Consider the following 21,198-nt stretch of genomic DNA (forward strand, 5'->3'; position numbering starts at 1 on the left):
AGGACCCTGGGATCACGACCTGAGCCGAAGGCAGAGGCTTTAACCCACTGAGCCACCCAGGCGCCCCGGGAAGCAAATTCTTTCTTAAAATTTGTAGATCAGAATAATGAAGATTTCACAGACTGTGAATCTATGACATCTGAATTCATAGTAATTCAGTAAAGTAGTTGAACTCTGAATTCCTTGGGAGATGTAACAATTAAAATTTTAAAACAATAGAATTTACTATACTAAAACAATTTTATGCAGTTTTCTCTGTAACTTTAAACAATGATGATTATTGACAGTTTAGGCAATTCATTGTGACCAAGTATGTGTGTGTCTTCCTAGGAAAACACAGTATTTCCAACCTGAAATTTTCAATATTTACTTTATTCTTTGGTAGCATGTTAAAATTTTTCATAATTCTTCCACATTGGTAGAATACCATAGGTACTAAATTATATACCATGCATCTATAAAATTGTCATCACACTAAAACAATAAAGTTATCAGATTCAAACATTCCTTACAATGCCTATAAATCACAACTTTTATATATGAAATCAAGCTTATGCTTACAGACACTGACCTAGGAAACAGCTTAAGCTGGGGAGATGGATCAATAGTTGTGCTATTAAAATCGCATTAGTATAGAAACGAAATGATAAAACATTTTTGAGTTACTAAGTATCCAATGGCCAATCACATGAACGTAAGTAGCAAGTGATTGAGCCTCCATTGGGTTCTGGATCCTGCTGGAGTGACATGTACACGCTTTCTAATTCTTAGGTTGCAGTTTCTAATGCCGTCTGGTATGAGCCAGGGAGGAAATCCACAGGTGAGAAACGTCCTCTGGGAGATCTCATCCTGACTGCTGTGTCCTTCCCCAGGATCTGTCACTGCGAAGGGGATGAAGACAGCCCCCTCATCACACCCTGCCGCTGCACGGGCACCCTGCGCTTTGTCCACCAGTCCTGCCTCCACCAGTGGATCAAAAGCTCAGACACGCGCTGCTGTGAGCTCTGCAAGTATGACTTCATAATGGAGACTAAGCTCAAACCCCTCCGGAAGGTATGGTCTGTGCAGGAAATGGCTTGAAAGGGAGCACTGACAACTGCAGGCATGTTTTAAAAGTCCATTTCTTTCCCAAGTAGAATTTGGTAACATGCTAATATCCATGAAGAGTGCATGCCTTGTGCTGGCCTCAATATGTGAAACAGCTAAATGTTTGCAAATAATCCTTCATCTCTGTTTTATGTTCTAGGGCCTCTGATGTTTAGGTCATTCTTCAAAATCAAAAAAAGAACACACATGTGTGTGTGAGTGAATGTGTGTGATGTTTGTGTTTGTCTGAATACACACACACACATATGTATATACACACACACACATATGAAATAAATATACTTGTACTTTGATGTAATTGAATTGATGGAACTGTGAGAACATTGTATTTACTGAGGTCAATTCCCTGGAAGGTTAGGATAATAGATTACAGTAAATAATATGAACTGATCTAATTTCCTGAAAATCAAGCTTTAGGTAATAGAAAAGAATGTTTTCTTCCATAAGGTGTGAACTCTTTTTTGCGTTTGCCTTTATTTGGGAATTTGGTGTGATAGTTCATGTATAATTAGAGTAGATAGAAAAAGTATTATTTTCCATATTGTGCATCAAGCTGGAAGAGAGAGGTAAGTATATTTTTATCTACAAACTTGATCTTCAAATTCCTCACTTTTATTTTGCTAAAGAATGAAGGTTAGAATATGGGTCAAATATAGGTAGCATCACACTCAAAGCGAGCAAAGGATAATTTGTGAAGGATACAAATGAAGACAATGAACTTTATGTAATTCATGCCATATAGCTGGGGCCGTGGATTTTAGGATGTAACTTATCTTTTTACCTTTTTAACTTGATCTTTTTAGGCAAAAAGATAAGTTACATCCTCACATATATGGATGCCTCAATTTCTAAAGGAGAGTATGGATACAGCAATGTAAATAATGATTCTACCTAGAGCTGCTTTTCATTTAAATTAAATGCAAAGCAAAAGTGGATGGAAAGAACATTGCTTAGAAATAAACACAATGAGGGGTGCCTGGGTGGTTCAGTTGGTTAAGTGGCTGCCTTCAGCTCAGGTCACGATTCCAGGGTCCTCGGATCGAGCCCCGCATCAGGCTCCTGCTCAGCAGAGAGCCTGTTTCTCTCTCTCCCTCTGCCTGCCACTCTGCTTACTGTGCTATCTCTCTGTCAAATGAATAAATAAAATCTTTAAAAAAAAAAGAAATGAAAAGAAATAAACACAATGAGCTCCAGAATGAGGAGAGATGTAAAGCAAACAAGAATATTCCAATAGGAATGCAATGGGTTGTTGCCATTGCAATTCTTCATTAATTCTGAAAATCATGGGAAGGGAGAAAAGCATTCCTTGCTTTCGCACAGCCTTGATTTTAAAAGTCTGCAAATGATTTATAGATGTCAGAACTGATGTACAGAATGCCTTTGGCTGGATATGCACTGTCTTTTCTTAATATATGGGGTAACTTGAGTGACAAAAGGTGACGCTCTGTTCCTCCAGGTCCCAGAGCAATCAATGCCAGAAATAGAATGGACCCTTACTCTCTGCCCTTTGCTTCATCCATTGAACAGATACTATGTGATGTCTGGAGTATCTAAATAACACACTGTGCTCTGTGATTCTGTAAATTTCTCTTCATGGCCCTCAGGGACCTACAAATCATTTCAGAGTATCTGTATATTTCACCATGTTTTTTTTTTTCCAACTTCTATCTGTATAAAATGTTCATTTCAACTTTGTCGAATGTAATATTTCAATTTGAGAGCAACAATTTAGGATAAAAAAATATTCAGATTTTTCTCTTCTTCATACTATCTATCCCTCCCCCATTTTTGTATAATAAATAATACATGATGCTGTGTGGAACTTGAAAATTCTTATTCTACCTTCAGATTTTGTGGAATCATCCTTTATGTACAACTTTGATTCTTTCTTGGTATTCCATTCCCAATCACTTACAACCCTACCATACAATCCACTTTTTCTCAAAAAGGTTAGTTGAGAACCAGAGAAAGGCAGTGAATACATCTATCTTTTTTAATATTCTTAATAACAAATATGTGCGGCAATATAGTGGGCACCTACTGGCTATCGATTAATGATATACCCTTTCTTTTTAAAAAACATGTCCTTTGTCATAAGTATTTATGAAGGACAGCATCTCAACATCCATCATTTTTAATAGCATTTTTATATCTACAGATGATGTTGGATCTAATCCAGAGGTTGCTTCCTGATAGCCCACAGATGTGTTTCATTTGACCCACAGGGCTTAACATTTGAAACAGATACCAACATTTAGATGTGTGGGTATTTCATGTAAAATTCCACATATTTGTGTGCTTGAAAAATCACAGAATCTGACTCTACTGGAACCACATCCCCCTAGGACAACATCTATGGGGTAGCGAAGTGGAGATGAGTGAGGTTAGTGCCTTTAAAGGCTGTTTGCTTTCAAGGGCTCCACATTTCCTAGCCCTCCCTCCGTGTCTGATCCCAAGACCTGGTGCCATCCCCACTCATCTGTCGCTCTAGAGTAAGACTGAATTTTCAGCTCCTGGTCTAACATATGAGTCCTGCACGTGAGAAACATGCATTCTGTCCCTGCCTTTATGATCTATGGATTTTAAAAACCTAAAAAAAGTGTTCCAAACTTTTACTTTCTCCTTGAAAACAGTGAGGCATTGGCATAATACGTAAATGGCAGTATTTAAAATGACTTCAGATTCTGAGGTGACACAAACTCTATAGATATGAGGCGGTTGTAAACTGTTCTAGATGGTTTATTTTGATGGCACTAAGATTCATCAACAGTTTTCTTTTGATAGATTTTAATTGGTCATTACAAATGACAGGTATAGCATTGCTTAGAATATATACAAAGTATATCCCATTAATTGCTCTCAATTCAGTAATTCCATTACAGTTTATAACGTTCTAAGGACCAACCACATGAAACAGTTAATTTAGCTAATGATTCTGAATGTCTACCATTCGCCAATATAGGCAGGAGATTCTGTTTAGATGAAATGGCTTCTTAAGGTGGAAAGGTGCAAATCGTAGTCTGACGAATCTTGGGGCTTAATAATCCCTAAAGAGATCAGTAAAACCTTACTTCACTAATTGCCACTATTATTACACCAAAATCTTTAGTTAGTAAATTCATCAAGGTATCCTAATGTCTCCAAAAGAAAAATCTTTAAAATCTAAATGAAACAAAGGACTTCTTTGAAAAAAAAGCAGTTTTCATCATCTTAAAGTCAGCAGCTCACCTACTTTTATAACACTCAGTAAAAGCCGCATGAGTAACCCAGGGTCAGAAATAATTCCAAGGGCCCAGGAAAGATAAAAAGATAAAAATACACAAAGCAGTACAGTTCGGAAATGCATGCAATATCAGTTAGGAAGCATAAAATCTTCCCCTGTTCCAAAGCTGAAGAATTGCATTTGATTGCATCAGATTTGAGTCTGAATAGGAGAGACCAGTGAGTGGCTGGATACGAAGCTAAGCTTGTGAGGACAGCAAATGGTACCGACAACTTTATGTTCCCCCTAAATTATTTCTTTATACAGTTTCTCATATGCAAACCATTTGACAAATACATAATACAAAATATTCAGCTCTATGCATCCTTTTGCTCCTTGTCTCATTTTTATTTTTATTTTTTTTTAAGATTTTATTTATTTATTTGACAGAGAGAAATCACAAGTAGGCAGAGAGGCAGGCAGAGAGAGAGGAGGAAGCAGGCTCCCTACTGAGCAGAAAGCCCGATGTGGGGCTTGAACCCAGGACCTGGGATCATGACCTGAGCTGAAGGCAGCGGCTTAACCCACTGAGCCACCCAGGCGCCCCATCCTTTTCTCATTTTTAAATGAGACAGTGAATCAACTACCTTGGCTTTAGTAATGATTAGATCAAACCATAAGCACTTGTCATTTTTGTAGATCAAAACAGTTGAATATTGGAAACTTCATAACATTTAAGTTCTGGGTGAATTTATTATGCCAAGTAAAAAGGAATAATCATTTTTGGTATTTCTACACTTCCACCATAATGAATTCCAATGCTTCAGTTGAAATATTTACTTTTAAAAAAATGAAGAACTATAATTGACAAATGCTATGTTAGTTCCTTCCTTTCCCCTTAATTTGACATAACATTTGTCTTTCAGAAGAGCCAGTGCAAGTTACCATAGCAGACCAATAGCCCATAGGTTATTATTGATTCTACACTAATCTGGAGGTCTTGCAGGTCATAGTCTTAAAAGTAGATAGGATGGAGAATGAGGTCAGACTCCTAGCTAGGATGTTCTGAGTACCCCATCTGAATAACGCTACCTCATCATATGTAAGAAAATTAAAAATGCTTCATTTACTTACCACTCAGGAGAATTTGCAATTTTACTAATACAACTGCTCCATACTGAATTTCAACTCTGTGCCAGATATTTAGAATATATCAATTAACTTTTATCTTCATTATAACCCCATTTCATGTAGGCATGATAGTACAGTGAGTTCAGTGAATGAGTGACCTGGGCATGACTGTAGGCACGTGAAACCTATTTTACATATGAGAAAAAGGAGACACCGTATCAACCTTACTTACTATCACACACCCCAGAGCTCCCGATTCTAAAGCTTGTGCCCATGTACGGTGTCGTGCAGCCTTAAGTGGCTGACAGTCTCTCTCTTTAAGCACCAAAACCTCAGTTTTTATCCAGACCATTTCCAATGGAAATCTTCCAAAAGAAATCTTTCTGAAATAAAATTTTTTCTAAAATCTTTCTTTTTAAACATGGATATTTTACCCAATGTATTTTCTTAGTACTTAGTTACACCATTATGGATACATCACTTATTTTGTGGGTTGAAAACCTTAACTGGCTCCATAGTATTGAAAGCTGTTGATCTTTAACTTTCAAAATAAACTGTCAGTTATTTTACCAGCAAAAATGGGTTTAATCAGGAATAGCAGATAATTGCAGTTTGGGTCAAGCAAGCTACAGCAAAATCATAGCCAAGTCCAGAGAACAAAGGAGAGGGAGGAATGCTTTTTTATAGAGGAAAAGGGGAAGTCCGGAGGGTTATTATAAAGAAAAGAGTCCACTGGAGTAAACTTGGAGTTGAAAGTATAGTGGCTTTTCTTTGACGGACTTGTGACTGTCTCATCGGCTGAGCTCCTGCGGGTAGGTGGGGGAGGGGAGACAAAGAAGAAAAACCTTTTTTAGGTCCTGCTGAAATATAAAGAGCTACAGTAGCATCACTTGCAAGGTTCTTTTTTTCTGTTGGGATCTGCAGTTGATGACTATGGTAGAGCGTGTGAGAGCTACCCTCTTCTGATCTCCTGACTTCATTTCAAATAAGATTTTCTTTTATTACTTTTCACATCTTGATTCTGCATCTGCCAACCTGGCGTGTTTTGAAAGCCCTTTATAGGGGCAGAAAAGTTTTCCTTTCTTCCATTTTAGGTCCTTCAGCTGGTCTGATAATTAAATCAGTATAAGAGCGATTACAGTAGAAAAACAAACAAAACTTTGATAACATCTATACTGGGAGAGACCAGGAAAACCAAGTAACTCACTGAAATGGCCAAAGCCGTCACCCTAGATACCATCTTGGGCTGAAGACAAAAGAAGACCTTGGGGAAAGGAGACCAGCTCTGGGAGGTTACCAGGAAAACCAGTATGCAAGAGTAAGTTTAAGTAGATTGAAGTTGTTGTCATCTGAACTGATAAGAGTTCTAGAATCACCTCTTCCAGGTACAGCAAGGGAGACAAACGGAGATTACAAACGGAGATTTTCCTTATAAGCATAAATGTCTCTTACAAAACAGTAACTTTCATTGGATTTTTAAAGCTTTTCCATGTCTGCTGTGTTTTTAAAATAACCAGGTTAAAATAATCAATGCACCAAAGAGGCATATTTTGAGGAGTCAGAGTCCACTTTCTTGTACCCTTCCTCTGTTTTTGTTGTCTTCATTCTCCCTGCTCTCAGAATCTGCTGCCAGGTCTCTGTTCCTTCAGGAGCCCTTATTCAACATTTCACATAGCTACTGCTTTTCTGCTTTAAACAATAAGGGCAAAAATCAAGAGTTACAAAATTGGGTCTATAAAAGGCCCAGGTCTAGATGAAGTTCTGCAACGTTCTCTTTTGATCATTGGCAAGAGTTTTAGTGAGTACAAATATTTTAGCATCATCCCAGAATTCCTGGGCCTCTCTTTGGCATCCTTTTTAATTCTCAGTTTTACTCGGAATAACATGATTTAAAAAAAAAAAAAAAAAAGGCCCTCAGCAAATATGGTTTGGATGTCTCCAGGATGTTTTCCTAGAATCAGAGCCCAGTTCTGGGGGGCAGGTTTGCTGTTTCATTTCTTCAGAAATACATATGTTTGGAGGCAATGAAAATCTCTGCCCTAGTATGAGTCTTGATAACATTTCCTTTATACTTGCACAAAAATATCCGCACTCATCATTTGGCTCATCCTGTTGGCTCTGTCATCTTACTTTGTTTCTCCTCCATGATAACATGAGCCCCAAGTGCAGTTGAAGTGATTTAGAACACTCTTAGAAAATTGTTTTGTTTTCAAAATCACACTGTCCTAATGAACCAGGTAAGCTTTTCACAACAAATTTCTCTATCCCGTGGTGGCACAGTCTGCAGCCAACACTTCCCTGACTTCTCAGGGCTTCTTTCAGGGAGAAGGAGGAGTGCGAAGGACTCCTTTGCAGATAGCTGCAGGAAGGGAAAGGATAAGTACACCACAAAATAACAAAAAGATCATTAAAACAAAAGCATTTCAATTCAACTGGAGCATTATCTTTTCTACTAAAATCTTTTTATTTTGTTTTGGGTTGTTTTGTTTATATTTGTTTCCCACTCGTGCCTGTGGGACATCCGGACCGATGGATGCTGTGGCACACGTGCTGGGAGAATCCACTTGAGGCAGAACAGAAGAGATAAAAGCAGACTGAATCCACCACAGGGGAGCTGCGGGCGGAAGAGCAGAGGAGAGACTGTCCGCCCCGAGGTGGGGGTGAGGGCCGCAGTTACAGGGCCAAGTGAGGGAGTGTGGGGACGCAGGGGATTTTCTCTTTTCGTCATCTCAGGAGCTGTGTCTGGTTGTAACTGGTCAGTTAGGGTCTCTGGCTGTTTCACGGTGGGTTGCTTCAGGAGCCTGTTTGCGTCAGCTCAGTCATCACTGTGGGCCCTTCTGCCTTGCTCAAGTTTCTATTGCTCAAGCCTGTTGCCTAAAAACAGTATCTACCATGTCCTCAGAACGGCAATTGATATTTTAATTAAAATAGTATTAAATGTGGGGCGCCTGGGTGGCTCAGTGGGTTAAGCCTCTGCCTTCGGCTCAGGTCATGGTCTCGGGGTCCTGGGATGGAGCCCCACATCGGGCTCTCTGCTCAGCAGGGAGCCTGCTTCCCTTCCTCTCTCTCTCTGCCTGCCTCTCTGCCTACTTGTGATCTCTGTCTGTCAAATAACTAAATAAAATCTTTAAAAAAATAGTATTAAATGTGAGTAGAGAGTAATGCCAGCATGTCTAACATGAAATGATTATGAGATGAAAAATACAAATGTCTTGGGCTTTTTCTAATGGATACTTAGGATTTATCATATGGCCTCATCCTTTTGTCTTTTGAGAGAATACTATGAGTTGATTAGTCTTTAAAATTTCAAAAACAAGAAGACTGTAGCCAGCTGGGATCCATACTGTAGAATAGTTTATTCAAAATGGAAATACTCTTCGCTAGGCAGCAGAAGAGCTTCTTTCTTTGTGAAGTTTCCATCCATGAACACAGTCCTCCCTCAAGGCAGATGTGAACTCCAACCAGTTGCAAACTGTGTTCTGAATGATTGTTCTGATAAAGTTCCAGTCATGCCCAGGTCACTCATTCACTGAACTCACTGTACTATCTGCTTTGGGCCAGTTGTGTTCAGTAGTGAGCCAGATAGAAAAAACCCAGCTCCCAGACTGCATCCACTGCAGGAGGGATGGGGAAAGTTGAATTACTTACCATAGTTTGTCATAAATTTGAAAGGCATGGTAATCAGTGGATGGCTGTGTGGGGATCGAGAATTTTCTGTAACTCCAGAGGGAATGGTAAAGGTAATTCAAAGAGAGCATGCCATCCTATGTTTGTTCTTTACTTGTGAGACTGTCCATATAAAAAGATTTCTTTTTGTAGAGTAACTATAAGTACATAGCAGAATGACTTTCCTCTTGTTATCTATGAGTCACATAACCTAGGCAAATCAAGAAGATATTACTTAGCAACTGGATATCCAGGACATCGGGTAAAGAGAACTGGGAATATAGAACAGGATTTGTCAGAGGGCATCACAGAAGAGATTTTACCAATTCCTGAATAATCATTGTTGGCTGGAGCATTTCTCTTCAGCACTTCCTTATTAGTAGATCCAATTATATATTACTCCAGTTCTGTTTTTCTCTTTGAAAATTATTGCTTAAAGAATGTAACCTCACTTTGCTTGGTAAGAATGTCACCTTGTGTTACTATTCTAGGTATGAAAAGAAACACTTAACTTTCATTATATTTGCTATTGAAGTCTTTAACAGGATACAATTCCATCCTTGCAAAAATACATTTTTATTTTGACAAGGACAGGGACATAGGAGATGGAACTTCTTTTATATACTTTGTATTTTGATATATGAAATATATATTATATATATTTTGATATATATTTGATATATTTTGATATATGAAACATAACTATGGTTGAAAGGAAGGAATCACACAGACCTGTACCCCTGAGGCAAATAATACATTATATGTTAATAAAAATAATTTATATAAATTAAAAAAAAGATATTTCCAAAAGCTCAACCAAAAAAAAAAAAAAAAGAGGAGGGAATCAGTATTACAATGATCCATATGGAAAGCATAAAAGCATCCAATTAAACCGTGCAGAAGCATATGCACACACACACACAGTTACAAATAAAGATTTCCCCAAAGCATCATCTTATGACTGAGTGTTTTTTAATGAGAAAGAAGTTATATTTGTTTTTCATTTTAGGTTTTCTTAAGATGGCATAACAATTGAGTTTTAAATTACTGCCATATTTAAATTTTAAGATTGTTCTCTCTCAGCTGGGATTATTTCTTAATTCATTTATCCAGTTCCTCAAATTTTGGCATAAAATCTAAAAAAAATTTTCTCCTAAACTTTTGGTTTAATTTTTTGAAATAAGGCACAAAGAAAGCAACACGGTTTTTCCAAAGCAAATATTTTAAACCAAATCAAATTGCTTTCTTTCGCATTGACAAGGAGGAGGAAAATGAGGAAGACCTTGATTGACATCTGTCTGGAATGATGGTGTCTGGCCCTGTTGTCCAAGCCTCAACTTGTGTGATATTATCCACACTTTAATAAGATAGGTGTCTGAAAGATTTCACTCCATAGAGACCTAATCTCTCAGGAGCCAGCTCCCTTCCAATTTTCTGTCTTTCTCTACCATCCAGTAGCTCCTCTTCTTTTGTTTCCCACATTGCTATGCTACCCACTGCCTCAACATACCGTGCTATTTATAATCTTTCATAGGAATGTTTCGCCCTGAATTAGGCAAATTTACCCACTAAGCCACTCTCTCTTGCTGTCTCTCTCTGTCAAATAAATAAATAAAATCATTAAAAAAAGAAAAAAAGAAAGAAAGAAAGAAAGAATTCCCGGAGAGACCAGACACACAACAGATGAGTGGTGCAGGTAGGAAAGTTTACTCAAATGAAAGTATTCTTTGGAGATATGAGGGTGGGTGAGCTCAAGGGAGAGCTGCACTTGGGGTTTGGGTCTCTGTCTTTATTGACATGTTTAAGGAGGGAGTGGAATATTTATAAACCTGGGAGGAGATCTTTGGGGAGCAGGGTTTCATGCCTTTTCTCCCTTACTTGCTCAGCCGCCTGCTTTGTCTTGAGCCTCTCCGGTTTGATCCAGCTTCCTGTTGGCTTCGTTTTTTGGAATGTTCCCAGGACAGTTCTTTAACTTTCCCCACAGCAGACCATGGTTCCCCTTTGGCCAGCCTCCAGGCCAACTGCCTACTCAAACAGTTTCCCAGCTCAGGATGCCCAGTAAACAGAAGTCCAAGGTCTGAGTCCTAAAAGAAGGAACATATGTGCTTTCTTAATCTTGCCTGTTACTCTTTAAAGCAGATCATGGTGAGAAAAACAAGATATACTATATATTTAAAAAAGAAAACCATTAAAAAGCATGACTAAAGGAAGACGGGGAGAGAAGAGAGGGAGAAGGAAGAGAAAGAGGAGGAAAGAAGCAGAGAGAGGAGAGGAGAGTTTGAGGATGGCTGAGGAGGAGGAGGGGTGCCAAAAGGTGAGTAGAAGCTAGATGCCAGGGCCAGACCACACTTCATATTTTTCTTACGAGTTGCAAGCAGGTGGTTAAAGGCTAAAGTAAATTAGATTCGAGCAGTTCTTGACAACAAAGCTGTTCTGCAGCCCCGAGACACACTTGGAAGATTCCTGACCCTAAGAAAAGAGGCAGGCGGGCTGGGCTGTAAGCCATTTTCTCCTTGGCACAGTAAAAAAAACCAGGTTGATTGAAGGCCTAAGCAAATTAGCATAGTTGAGTCTAAGAAAGATAATTATATTTTCTTGAAAGATAGTGTTTCTGTAAATGCAAAGCTAGTTTAATACAGAAGTTAAAATTTCAATGGAGTATTTTTATCAATAAACGACACTAACGAAATTTTGAGCCAGAGCTTTTCAGCATCTGGGTAGTGACTTATCTCTTAAGATACTGATAATCTCCTACTGGGCTCTTTATATATAAGACCATCCCAACAGCCAGCTGTATCTGAAGGACCACACGGAGAGGTTCCAGCAATGCTCAGTTAACGATTCACTACTCCTACTTCATTAGTCAGTTACTAGGTGTTTCCTGAGTGCCAGTCACTGTCCCTGGTGCTGAGATTATAGTGATGAACAAGGAAAATTTTTGGATCTTAGGGAAGCTATAATCTTGTGGGGTGGAGATGAAGGCAGGAAGTTTGAAAATAAGTTAGTTGTAATATTCTGAAAGAGACTTAAAAATAGTACGGGAGATAATTATTTCTAGGTGGAAAAAGTCTTCATTTCTCAACTGCCTCATTGTTCCATCAGGGAGACAATTCAAAAAAGAAATTAAGATGAAAAAGTTGCCACATGAATGCCAGGAACCAGAGTTAGGAAGACACACACAGATAACCCTGTCCACACTGGCTGAGAAAAATTACCAAGTGTCTGTGGAAGGCTGCTCATTCCCACAGATAATTTACTTTGTATCAGGAAACAGTTTATATAAATGAATGAAACAGTCTGATTTTATGATGATAAATGACAAATACTTCAGTCCCGGAGATATGATGAGGTGTTGTGAAAACTACGGCATTCTTGAATAGATGTGCCTTTTCTAAACAGAGTCATAACCACTCATCTCTCGTGGTCTGTTGCCAAATCAACTGCTTTGTCAGATGAAGCCCAAATTCTAGATTTAATGTATCTCTTCTGATTTTTAAAAATAACGGTAACTAATTCAAACTTGAAAACCATTCAGGCAAAGCAAAACAGATCTGAAGGCTAGAATCAGCCCACAGACCAAGAGTTCATGATCTCTGCTGGATAGCAGTGGGTGTCTGGAAAGCTGGAGTCACACCCCCAGTGACGTTGCTCTGTGGCTTTCGGTGAGTCTCGTGCCCTGACATGGGATCTGTCGGAAAAATGGAAGGTAGAGGATGGCAATAATACCTTCTTTGCCAAGTTTTCAGGATTCTACGGGGGAATAAAATCGTGTATGTGAAAGTACTTTGTAAGCAGTGAATTCCTACAAAGTGTCTTTTTCTTTGGCGGCTCTCTGTTTTGAACACATTAGCAAGTCCACTTCTCCAATCTTCCTCAGTCAGTATTTAGGATTGAAGTCACTTTAAGGCCAATAAGAGAGTAACATGAACATTTTCAATGAACTATTTATCCAGCACTGAATTATTTTAGGGGTATATGCATTGGTTAATTTGTAGTCCAGTAATTTCTAATGTGTAGTCATCCAGATAAGAGTTATGCTGGTTTAAGTTTGCAAGTTTAGGGGCATCTGAGTGGCTCAGTCGGTTGGGTGTCTGCCTTTGCCTTAGGTCATGATCCAGGAGTCCCAAGATACAGTCCTGCATCAGGCTCCCTGCTCAGCAGAGTCTGCTTCTCCTCTGCTCTTCACCCTGCTCGTGCTCGCTCTCTCTCTCTCTCACTGTCTCTCAAATGAATAAATAAATCTAAAAAAAAAAAAAAGGTTTGCCAGTTTACAGGGAAAATTAATAAAATAATAGCAAATTAATAAAAAAGCAAATTAATAAAATAAGCAGAATTAAGACAGGAAAAACATCAACATCCTGAAGCCTTTTCAGGAGTTCATAAAGCATATTAAAACAATTAGCCTTGCCTGGCATAGTTGAACAAAATTTATTTTGTGCTTACCTTCTAAAGGGCTGTGTTCAGTATACCAGGCAACCGTTTGCATATGAACACCTGATAGAGTAATTAATCTTTTTAATAGATTCATTGAAATATTTCTTTTGAAGACTTATACATAGTAATCCAATAGTCCAGTTATTTTCATTTACCTCCTCTGACTAGTGTGATGATCTAGAACTTGAGCTCTGGAGTCAGTCTGCCAGGGTATGTGTCCTTGATTGCGGTCATTGTAGCAAGTGACTAAATTTCTGTATACCTGTGTCTCCTCCTGTGTTAAGTGGAGATAACAAAAGCATGTACCCCCTTGTATGGCTGTGCAGAGGCCTGATGAAATAGTACATGTAAAGCATTTAGCAGTGTCTCTGGAGCATGACGAGAAGACAGGTTAACTACCTCTATATTAAATTTTAAATAACTTTAATTTCAACTTCTCAGTATTTTTTAATGGTCCCAGAATTTTCAAGTTAAAAGTATCTTTTGAGATGACAACTGGTCTCTGAAGTTGTATAAAGTGATAGACCTCTCCTCTTTTTTTAATGCGATTTTATTTGGAATTCAAAAATATAAAAGAGGTAAAAGGATACTCAGTGCCCCTGTCTCCCTTAGACCACTCTTCCTTGGGACATCCCTAGACCAATTTGTGCAACTGTATGCCTCACCCGGGGAGACAGAAGATGCGGGCCATGATTATTTTGTGTGCAGATTAATCCCTAAGCTTGGTCTCTTTTAACCTGAGTCTACCCATTACGGGTGTTTGGAAATATCTTCCTGATGATCAGGATTTGGATCACGGACCTTCCTCAGGAGTTGTGTGGCTGAGTCAGAAAGACCGAGGATCATGTCAGCCAGCCCTTCTTAGCCAGGCCACCTCACAGAAGAGATAATGATCTAAGCTGTGGGATCATCTCTCTCTCTTTCTCTCCCTCTGCCCCTCCCCCAACTTGTGCAATAAATACATACATACATACATACATCCATACATACATACAAAGAGACACCCCAACCAAAGTCATGACAAATTAACAAGTCTTGCTCTTTATGGGCCAACATTTATCTCCTTCATAAAACATTTAGATTTTTGTGGAAATTAGAGGATGTCAGGCTTAAAACTTGTAACATACAACCCAAGTGATACTTAGAGAGAGTGGGAGAGAAAGTGCGTTTTTTAAGGATTCTTCAGGAAACTGCCATAGGATTCGTATCAGAACTTGACAAAGAAAGTTTAATTGGTTAAATTGCATATTTATATTTCAAGTTCCCATCAATTTAGAAGACATGAAAGCATAGATTTTAAGAAATCCCTTAGAATTACCTAATAAAAAGCATTCAGTGATCTACTTGAAAAAGCAACTTGAGCAAATATTTCAGAAACTAAAATAAAAGGGCAAAAAATGAGTAAAGAAATTTTTTAAAGGTCTTAATAAAAGTAGTTTAGGATTCAGTTAAGAAAATTCCCAGATTTAAAAAAAAAAAAATGGGGCACCTGGGTGGCTCAGTGGGTTAAAGCCTCTGCCTTCGGCTCAGGTCATGATCCCAGGGTCCTGGGATCAAGCCCCGCATTGGGCTCTCTGCTCCGCAGGGAGTCTGCTTCCCCCGCTCTCTCTGCCTGCTTGTGATCTCTGTCTGTCAAATAAAATTAAAAAAAAAAAGAAAATTCCCAGATATTTGAGTAAAGAACAAAGCAGAGAAAATTATCAAAGAAGTAATATAGGAGGCTTCTGAAAAATGAAGGGCATGATTATCTGGCACAAATGAATAAAGACTTAGCTAAAGGTAAAAATTGTAAGTATTCAGAATACAAAGAATAAATAATGGTAAATTCTGGAAGCTTTCAAAGGGCTTCTGATGAATTCCATTGTAATCAGAGTTATGGCGGTCTGCTCAACCATACATGCTTAGGAGACTATGCCATAAGAATTTGAATATTCTAAAGAAATATTCAACCATAACCTGAGTACTAAGCAGGTATACCTATAAAACATAAGAATAGAATAAAGATTTTCAGGCAATGCAAAGACTCTAAAAGTTTACATCCCATGCCCTCTTAGGAAAGTTTTCAAGGGAGGGTTTCAGCAAAACAAGGGGCTTGATACAGGAAAAACTGGAGGATTGGAGAAGTACAAGAAAGCAACATAGCGGGGGTAGGGAGCGGAGGAGCTTCCAGGACAAAGGCTGTGCACTAAACCTTTCTAAACTATTTGGAAACAATCACCCCTGGGAAGGGTGAAGAGGGGAAGAGCAGGAGAGAAAAAAAGAAAGAAGAAAAAGAGAGAGAGAGAGACCAAGACAGTGACCAGCTCAGAATGGACAATAAAGTAGAAGTCTCAGGGTTAGAGGTCCCTGGAAAAAAAAAAATCAGCTTGATAGGATATCCGATTTGCTTGAGAAATAAAATTAAAAGGCTTTGGATAGATGCAGTGAAAGATATAAAAAATAAGGTAGGTACATCTTAAGCAAAGAGATGAAAGGACATTATCTTCAAAACGCAACAGAAATGTATTGACTACTCAAGATTTGTGGCCTTCTTTTACACTCTTACTAATTACTGAAGACACCAAATAACTATGGTTTATGTGGGTTATATCTATCAGTATTTACCATACTAGAAATTGAAACTTAGTAACATTCACATATGTACTTATGAAATCATTTAAAAGTAGCAAGAAACATTTGCATGTTAAGATAAATCTATTTTTATGAAAAATTATATTTTCCAAAGCACAAAAATATTTAATGAGAAGAGTTACATTGGTTTACATTCCACAGATCTCTTACATGCCTGGCCTAATAGAAGACAACTGAAATCCCGTATCTGCTTCTGCCTTCTGTCTGTTGATCGTACATCATGCACCCTCCAGAATATCTCACCATTCACAAATCTTTAAGAATTATTATTAAATAAATTTGACACCTGAAAGGATCCCTCGAAAGGGTCCCCAGACGACACTTTGGAAAAACACTCCTCTAGACTCATACTTGACTTCTTAATGAATACCATTTTACATAGATATACTATAATTTCTTATATTGATATAACCAAAATAGCCATACAGTTACCCTGGGAGTATGAATATGAGGGAGGAGTCCCCTGGCCAGCATTAAATCTACAATGATATTAACAAATATCAATGAGTTGTCAATAGCAGCACATTACATAAAATAGATTACGTAATAGAAGCATATCACATAAAATGTTGGAGGTAAACCTCAGAAGCATCACCCAGTGTATTTTAAATGACTGTCTCTAGATGATGGTATAGAAGGGTGCAGCAGGGGAGACCAGGAGGCTGTCATAAAATGAAATTCTATGTATTCTTTAAAATGAACATTTCCTATAGATTTATTTAAATAAATCTGAAAATATGAATCAAGTTTTGATGATTCACTAGGCCTCCGGTGGGGCATGAGATTTTTTTTTCTTCACAAACTCCCAGGTGATGCCAGTTAGAACCACGCTTCCTGCAGCATTTACTCACATAAGGAGAAAATTGTTCCCAGCTCAGAACTTTAAATCATTCTGACGGTATCAGAAAGAAAGCCTCAAGTAGGTACTAGATTGTCTTTTACATCTCTTCCATATTTTCCAAACTCTATGAAAGATAGTCTTGGAACTTTCATCAGGGAACAGTATCTAACTAACATTTAAAAGGAAATAGTGGGCAAACTGGTAAAATCCTAATAAAGTCTGAAGCTGAGTTAAAATTAATGACCTAATGTTGGTTTCTTCGTTTGACAAACATATCATGGTAATATAAGATGTGAACATTAGGGGAAACTATAAATCTGTAATTATTCCAAAATAAAAAGTTTGTTTAAAAATGTTAAATAAAAGACTAAATAACGAAGAGGTAAAAGCCAAAATACTCTGATTAGAAAAGGAATAAAAGGGAGACCCAGAATCCTTCCTGTTCTTCATTCCCCTTTAACTTCTGATAGTTCCTGAAACTCTAATAAATCTTTGGCCTCTACAGAAGAAAGATTGGAAACCACCAAATCTAACGTTTTGTTTTACAAGGAAAAAAACACAAGACCCAAAGATTATTAGGCATCTTATTCAAAATTACACATCTGTGTAAAATAAGGACCAGAATGGACGATTTCCTTCTGTGTCATATTTGTTGCTTTTCACCAAATGCAGGTTTTATTTAGATGTGTCTACTGTCTTCTCTAAAAGAGAGGTTTTCTTCAATGTGACCGCAAGATAGACTCACGTCTGTCAGTCAAATAGCCCCCATGTGAGACTGACCTATGTGTGATCACACAAGTAAATCAAAGGCCAGATGGCCCACTTGTTATGAGAACTGAAGTCATTGGAGAAAGAGGAGTTCTGTCTTCTTGGACAAAATTCCTGCTGTCCTGTGATCCCGTAAGTGTTTGGATGGAAGGTGTGCAGGTTACCGTGTCAGCTGGTTAAAAGGTTAAAGGACTTGGCTTAAGAAGGCAAGTTATGGCTTCGTACTGCTTGGATTTTGATATTCTCATCTCTTTCTCATGATGATGGTGATGATGATGACGATGTTGTTCAGTTAGCCAACATATGGTACAGCATTAGTTTTTGATGTAGTGTTCAGTGATTCACTAGTTGCCTATAACATCCAGTGGTCATCACCACACATGCCCTCCTTAATACCCATCACCCAGTTACCCCGCCCCTGCACCGCCATCCCTTCCACAACCCTCAGTTTGTTTCCCGGAGTCCAGAGTCTCTCGTGGTTTGTCTCCCTCTCTGATTTCTTCCCATTCAGTTTTCCCTCACTTCCCCTGTGATCCTCTGCACTATTCCTTATGTTCCACATATGACTGAGATCGTATGATAATTGTCTTTCTTTGCTTGACTTCTTTCACTTAGCATAATCCCCTCCAGTTCCATCCATGTTGATGCAAATGGTGGGTTCATCCTTTATGATGGCTGAGTAATATTCTATTGTATGTACGGACCACATCTTCTTTATCCATCCATCTGTGGATATTCTTATCTTGACTGAGAAAGTCTAATGTTTACAGTTGAATCAGAAGCTGTCCATGACTGTGTCTTTGGCACACTGCCCAAATAATATGCCCAACTTGCTACCTCGTATCTAGTCAGTGAGCCACTGCTGACGCTATTCCTATACATTTGTCACTTCTAGAGATATACACAAAAAGCAATGTGTTTGTGCATCTTTTGGCATCCTTTAAATTATTCATTAGTTTGGAATGTTGGATTTTGCCTCCCAGGGACACAGAGCCTCACGAGTAACCTTGGACTTTAATGTAGCTGATGGCTTATCTATTAAGTTTCCTGTCTGTCACCCTAGAGAAAGAAAATACGTGCCATTTGGACAAGACCTCTCTTTGTTCTTAGCCTTCATGCTCAGTGGCACACTGTGCTTGGCCTTGCATATGTTGGGGCTGTCCCTGTCTACCCATTCATACTATCCAAGCTCATGGGAGCAGGGGCTAGTGTTTCTCAGCTTAATTATTACAGAGGCAGCTCCTCTGCTCCTAATACATGTCTCTTGGGTCCTAATTCCCTTCCATGATCTTAAAGGCAGGACACACAAAAGGAAAGAGCAGCCCAGCCACACAGCCTGTCTCCTTCACTCACGGCCCATCTCTAGTATCAGATGAATGAGACTCTACTGAAAATGAAATCCATACTGCAGTTGAAGCCAAAGAAGAGCATCGCTCTGCTTACCTCTAAACAAAAACTCATTTATGAAAGGAAAATACAAACTCCTCCTTCAAAATCACCTTATGCTGATTTTTTAGAAGCAGAGTATCCAAATTGTGTCATTAGAACAGTGCCACAAAGCGGTGCTTGCTCGGGGGGGGGGGGGGGGGGGGGGAGGAAACAAGCTTGTTCAATAGTGTAGGTTTTTAAAAGAGGCTTTGTCTTGAAGGCTTGATGATTTACAGATAAATCTCTCCTCGGTCTGCCAAGATAATTGGACTAAAGGGCATGTATGTTAACAGGTTTTGTTTTCTCTTAGCTAATAACTAGCTTTGTTGCAGTTATCTGTATTTTGCTCTTTATTTAAGACTATGCAATATGGCAGGTGATATCCCTCCTTCTGGAGGAGCTCTGTGGGAGACTGCTGGGGAAATCAAAAGAAACAGGACAAGACACTTTTTTTTTTTTTTCCTTAGCAAAATAGACCTTCAGAGGACATGCAGGAACTCCTGGACTTCTGTTGGGGGCGGGCTGGTCTAGAGGAGACAGAGCAGACTCTTGAATAGAAAGAACCCTTGCACTTGCTGCTTTTTTTCCTGCTTTTCTGACTGAATGTCTTGCCCACCTAGATTTTTCATCTGTTTTTTAACAAGGTTCATGATAAAAGTGAGAACCAGTATTTCATAGGTCAGGTAAGACTGCCTTAGGTAGTAGATTAGTTTTCTTTTAACATAATTTGGTAGATGGTTTGCAATCCTGAAATACCAGGTCCTGAATTGCCATGGATTTCTTGATGCAACCAGCCCATGTTGTCAAGGCAACCCACTTCATGTTTTCTCTCCTCTAGAAAACCATTTCCAATGTTGCAAATCTTAAATCATAATCATCTTTTATAATACACAGGGTCAAACACATCCCCTGTATGCACAAAGCTATTACTTTTCAGAAGATATCACATCATTACAGTCAAAGAATTTGACTTGAGGGATAATGTATTAAAGCATTAAAGTTAAAATAATCTCATAGCATTTGTGTCCTCTCTCTGCATTTCCAGGACATGTGAGGTTTTTTGCTACAAGCAGTTAGATTTTTGAAGCTCTACTAACAATGTTGACATGTTTTGACTAATTTCTATGTAAATTGGTTGCAATCAACAGCTTTTTCATGGTTTGTGAAGTTAAATCACTTAAAAGACAAAGTATTTTCTGAGGTTACTACCACCCACCTGTTGTATATTTTCTCCCTTGTTGAGTCAAGGCCCAGTTTTGAAAGTTCTTCCACGTAATTGGGATAACTCCACAACTCTTTGAGAAGCTGGGCCAGCATCACACAGGAACTCAGAGACTGACCTCATGAGGGAAAGTGTCCCCACAGAGATCTGAGCTGTTTGGTTGGTTTAAAAGAAAATCCCAATGAAAGGACAGTAAAGATCATTTTACTCCCTTTACTAGTTCACTATTAACAAGAAAATTGGATTCTTTCTGAGGTTTAAAAATTTAAAGACTTCATTTTTAACCCAATCTTGGCAATACAACTCACAGGCTATGTTTAACTTACGCAGTGATCAGAAGTAATTCTTAAACACTCATTCAGTACTTGTTGGTCTGGGTTTCTAGTTAATTTTTCAAACATTTATAAGACTTCCTGCTCCTTACATTTTTGTTCAAAAGTCTATTGCATAAAAGGTTGCTGTGTTTCATTTCATGATTCCCAAAGGTTTCAGAACACAAATATGTGGCTTGAAATGAAGTTTCTTTATGGGCTTTAATGGCTCAGAGCATTTTCATGTTGCACGTTTAATAGATAAAACATACCTCCGCTCCTTTCAGCTGCCATTCTTATTTCAATAAACTGAAGAATTTTATCCATATAAAATAGTACAAATTATCATAGCCACTGTTGAAGAATTGACTTTATTTTCTTTCCATTATTGTGATTTGACAGATGAGGCATTCAAACGTCAATCTACAAAGACTTTTAGGTTACTTAGCTCAGCCCT

The 21,198-nt window shown here is 38.4% G+C and overlaps 1 protein-coding gene across 3 annotated transcripts in view; it reads left to right on the forward strand.

Moving 5' to 3' along the window:
- Nucleotides 1–21,198, forward strand: part of MARCHF1 (membrane associated ring-CH-type finger 1) — a 315,834-nt gene that overhangs the window by 256,259 nt on the left and 38,377 nt on the right. For all 3 annotated transcript variants that reach the window (XM_047717754.1, XM_047717752.1, XM_047717753.1), the window contains one exon: nucleotides 873–1,053. In XM_047717754.1, the coding sequence (XP_047573710.1) occupies nucleotides 873–1,053 (181 nt within the window). The remainder of the gene's footprint in view (nucleotides 1–872; nucleotides 1,054–21,198) is intronic.

Source organism: Lutra lutra, chromosome 2, assembly GCF_902655055.1.
Source record: "Lutra lutra chromosome 2, mLutLut1.2, whole genome shotgun sequence".
In the NCBI taxonomy this organism is placed as follows: Eukaryota; Metazoa; Chordata; class Mammalia; order Carnivora; family Mustelidae; genus Lutra; species Lutra lutra.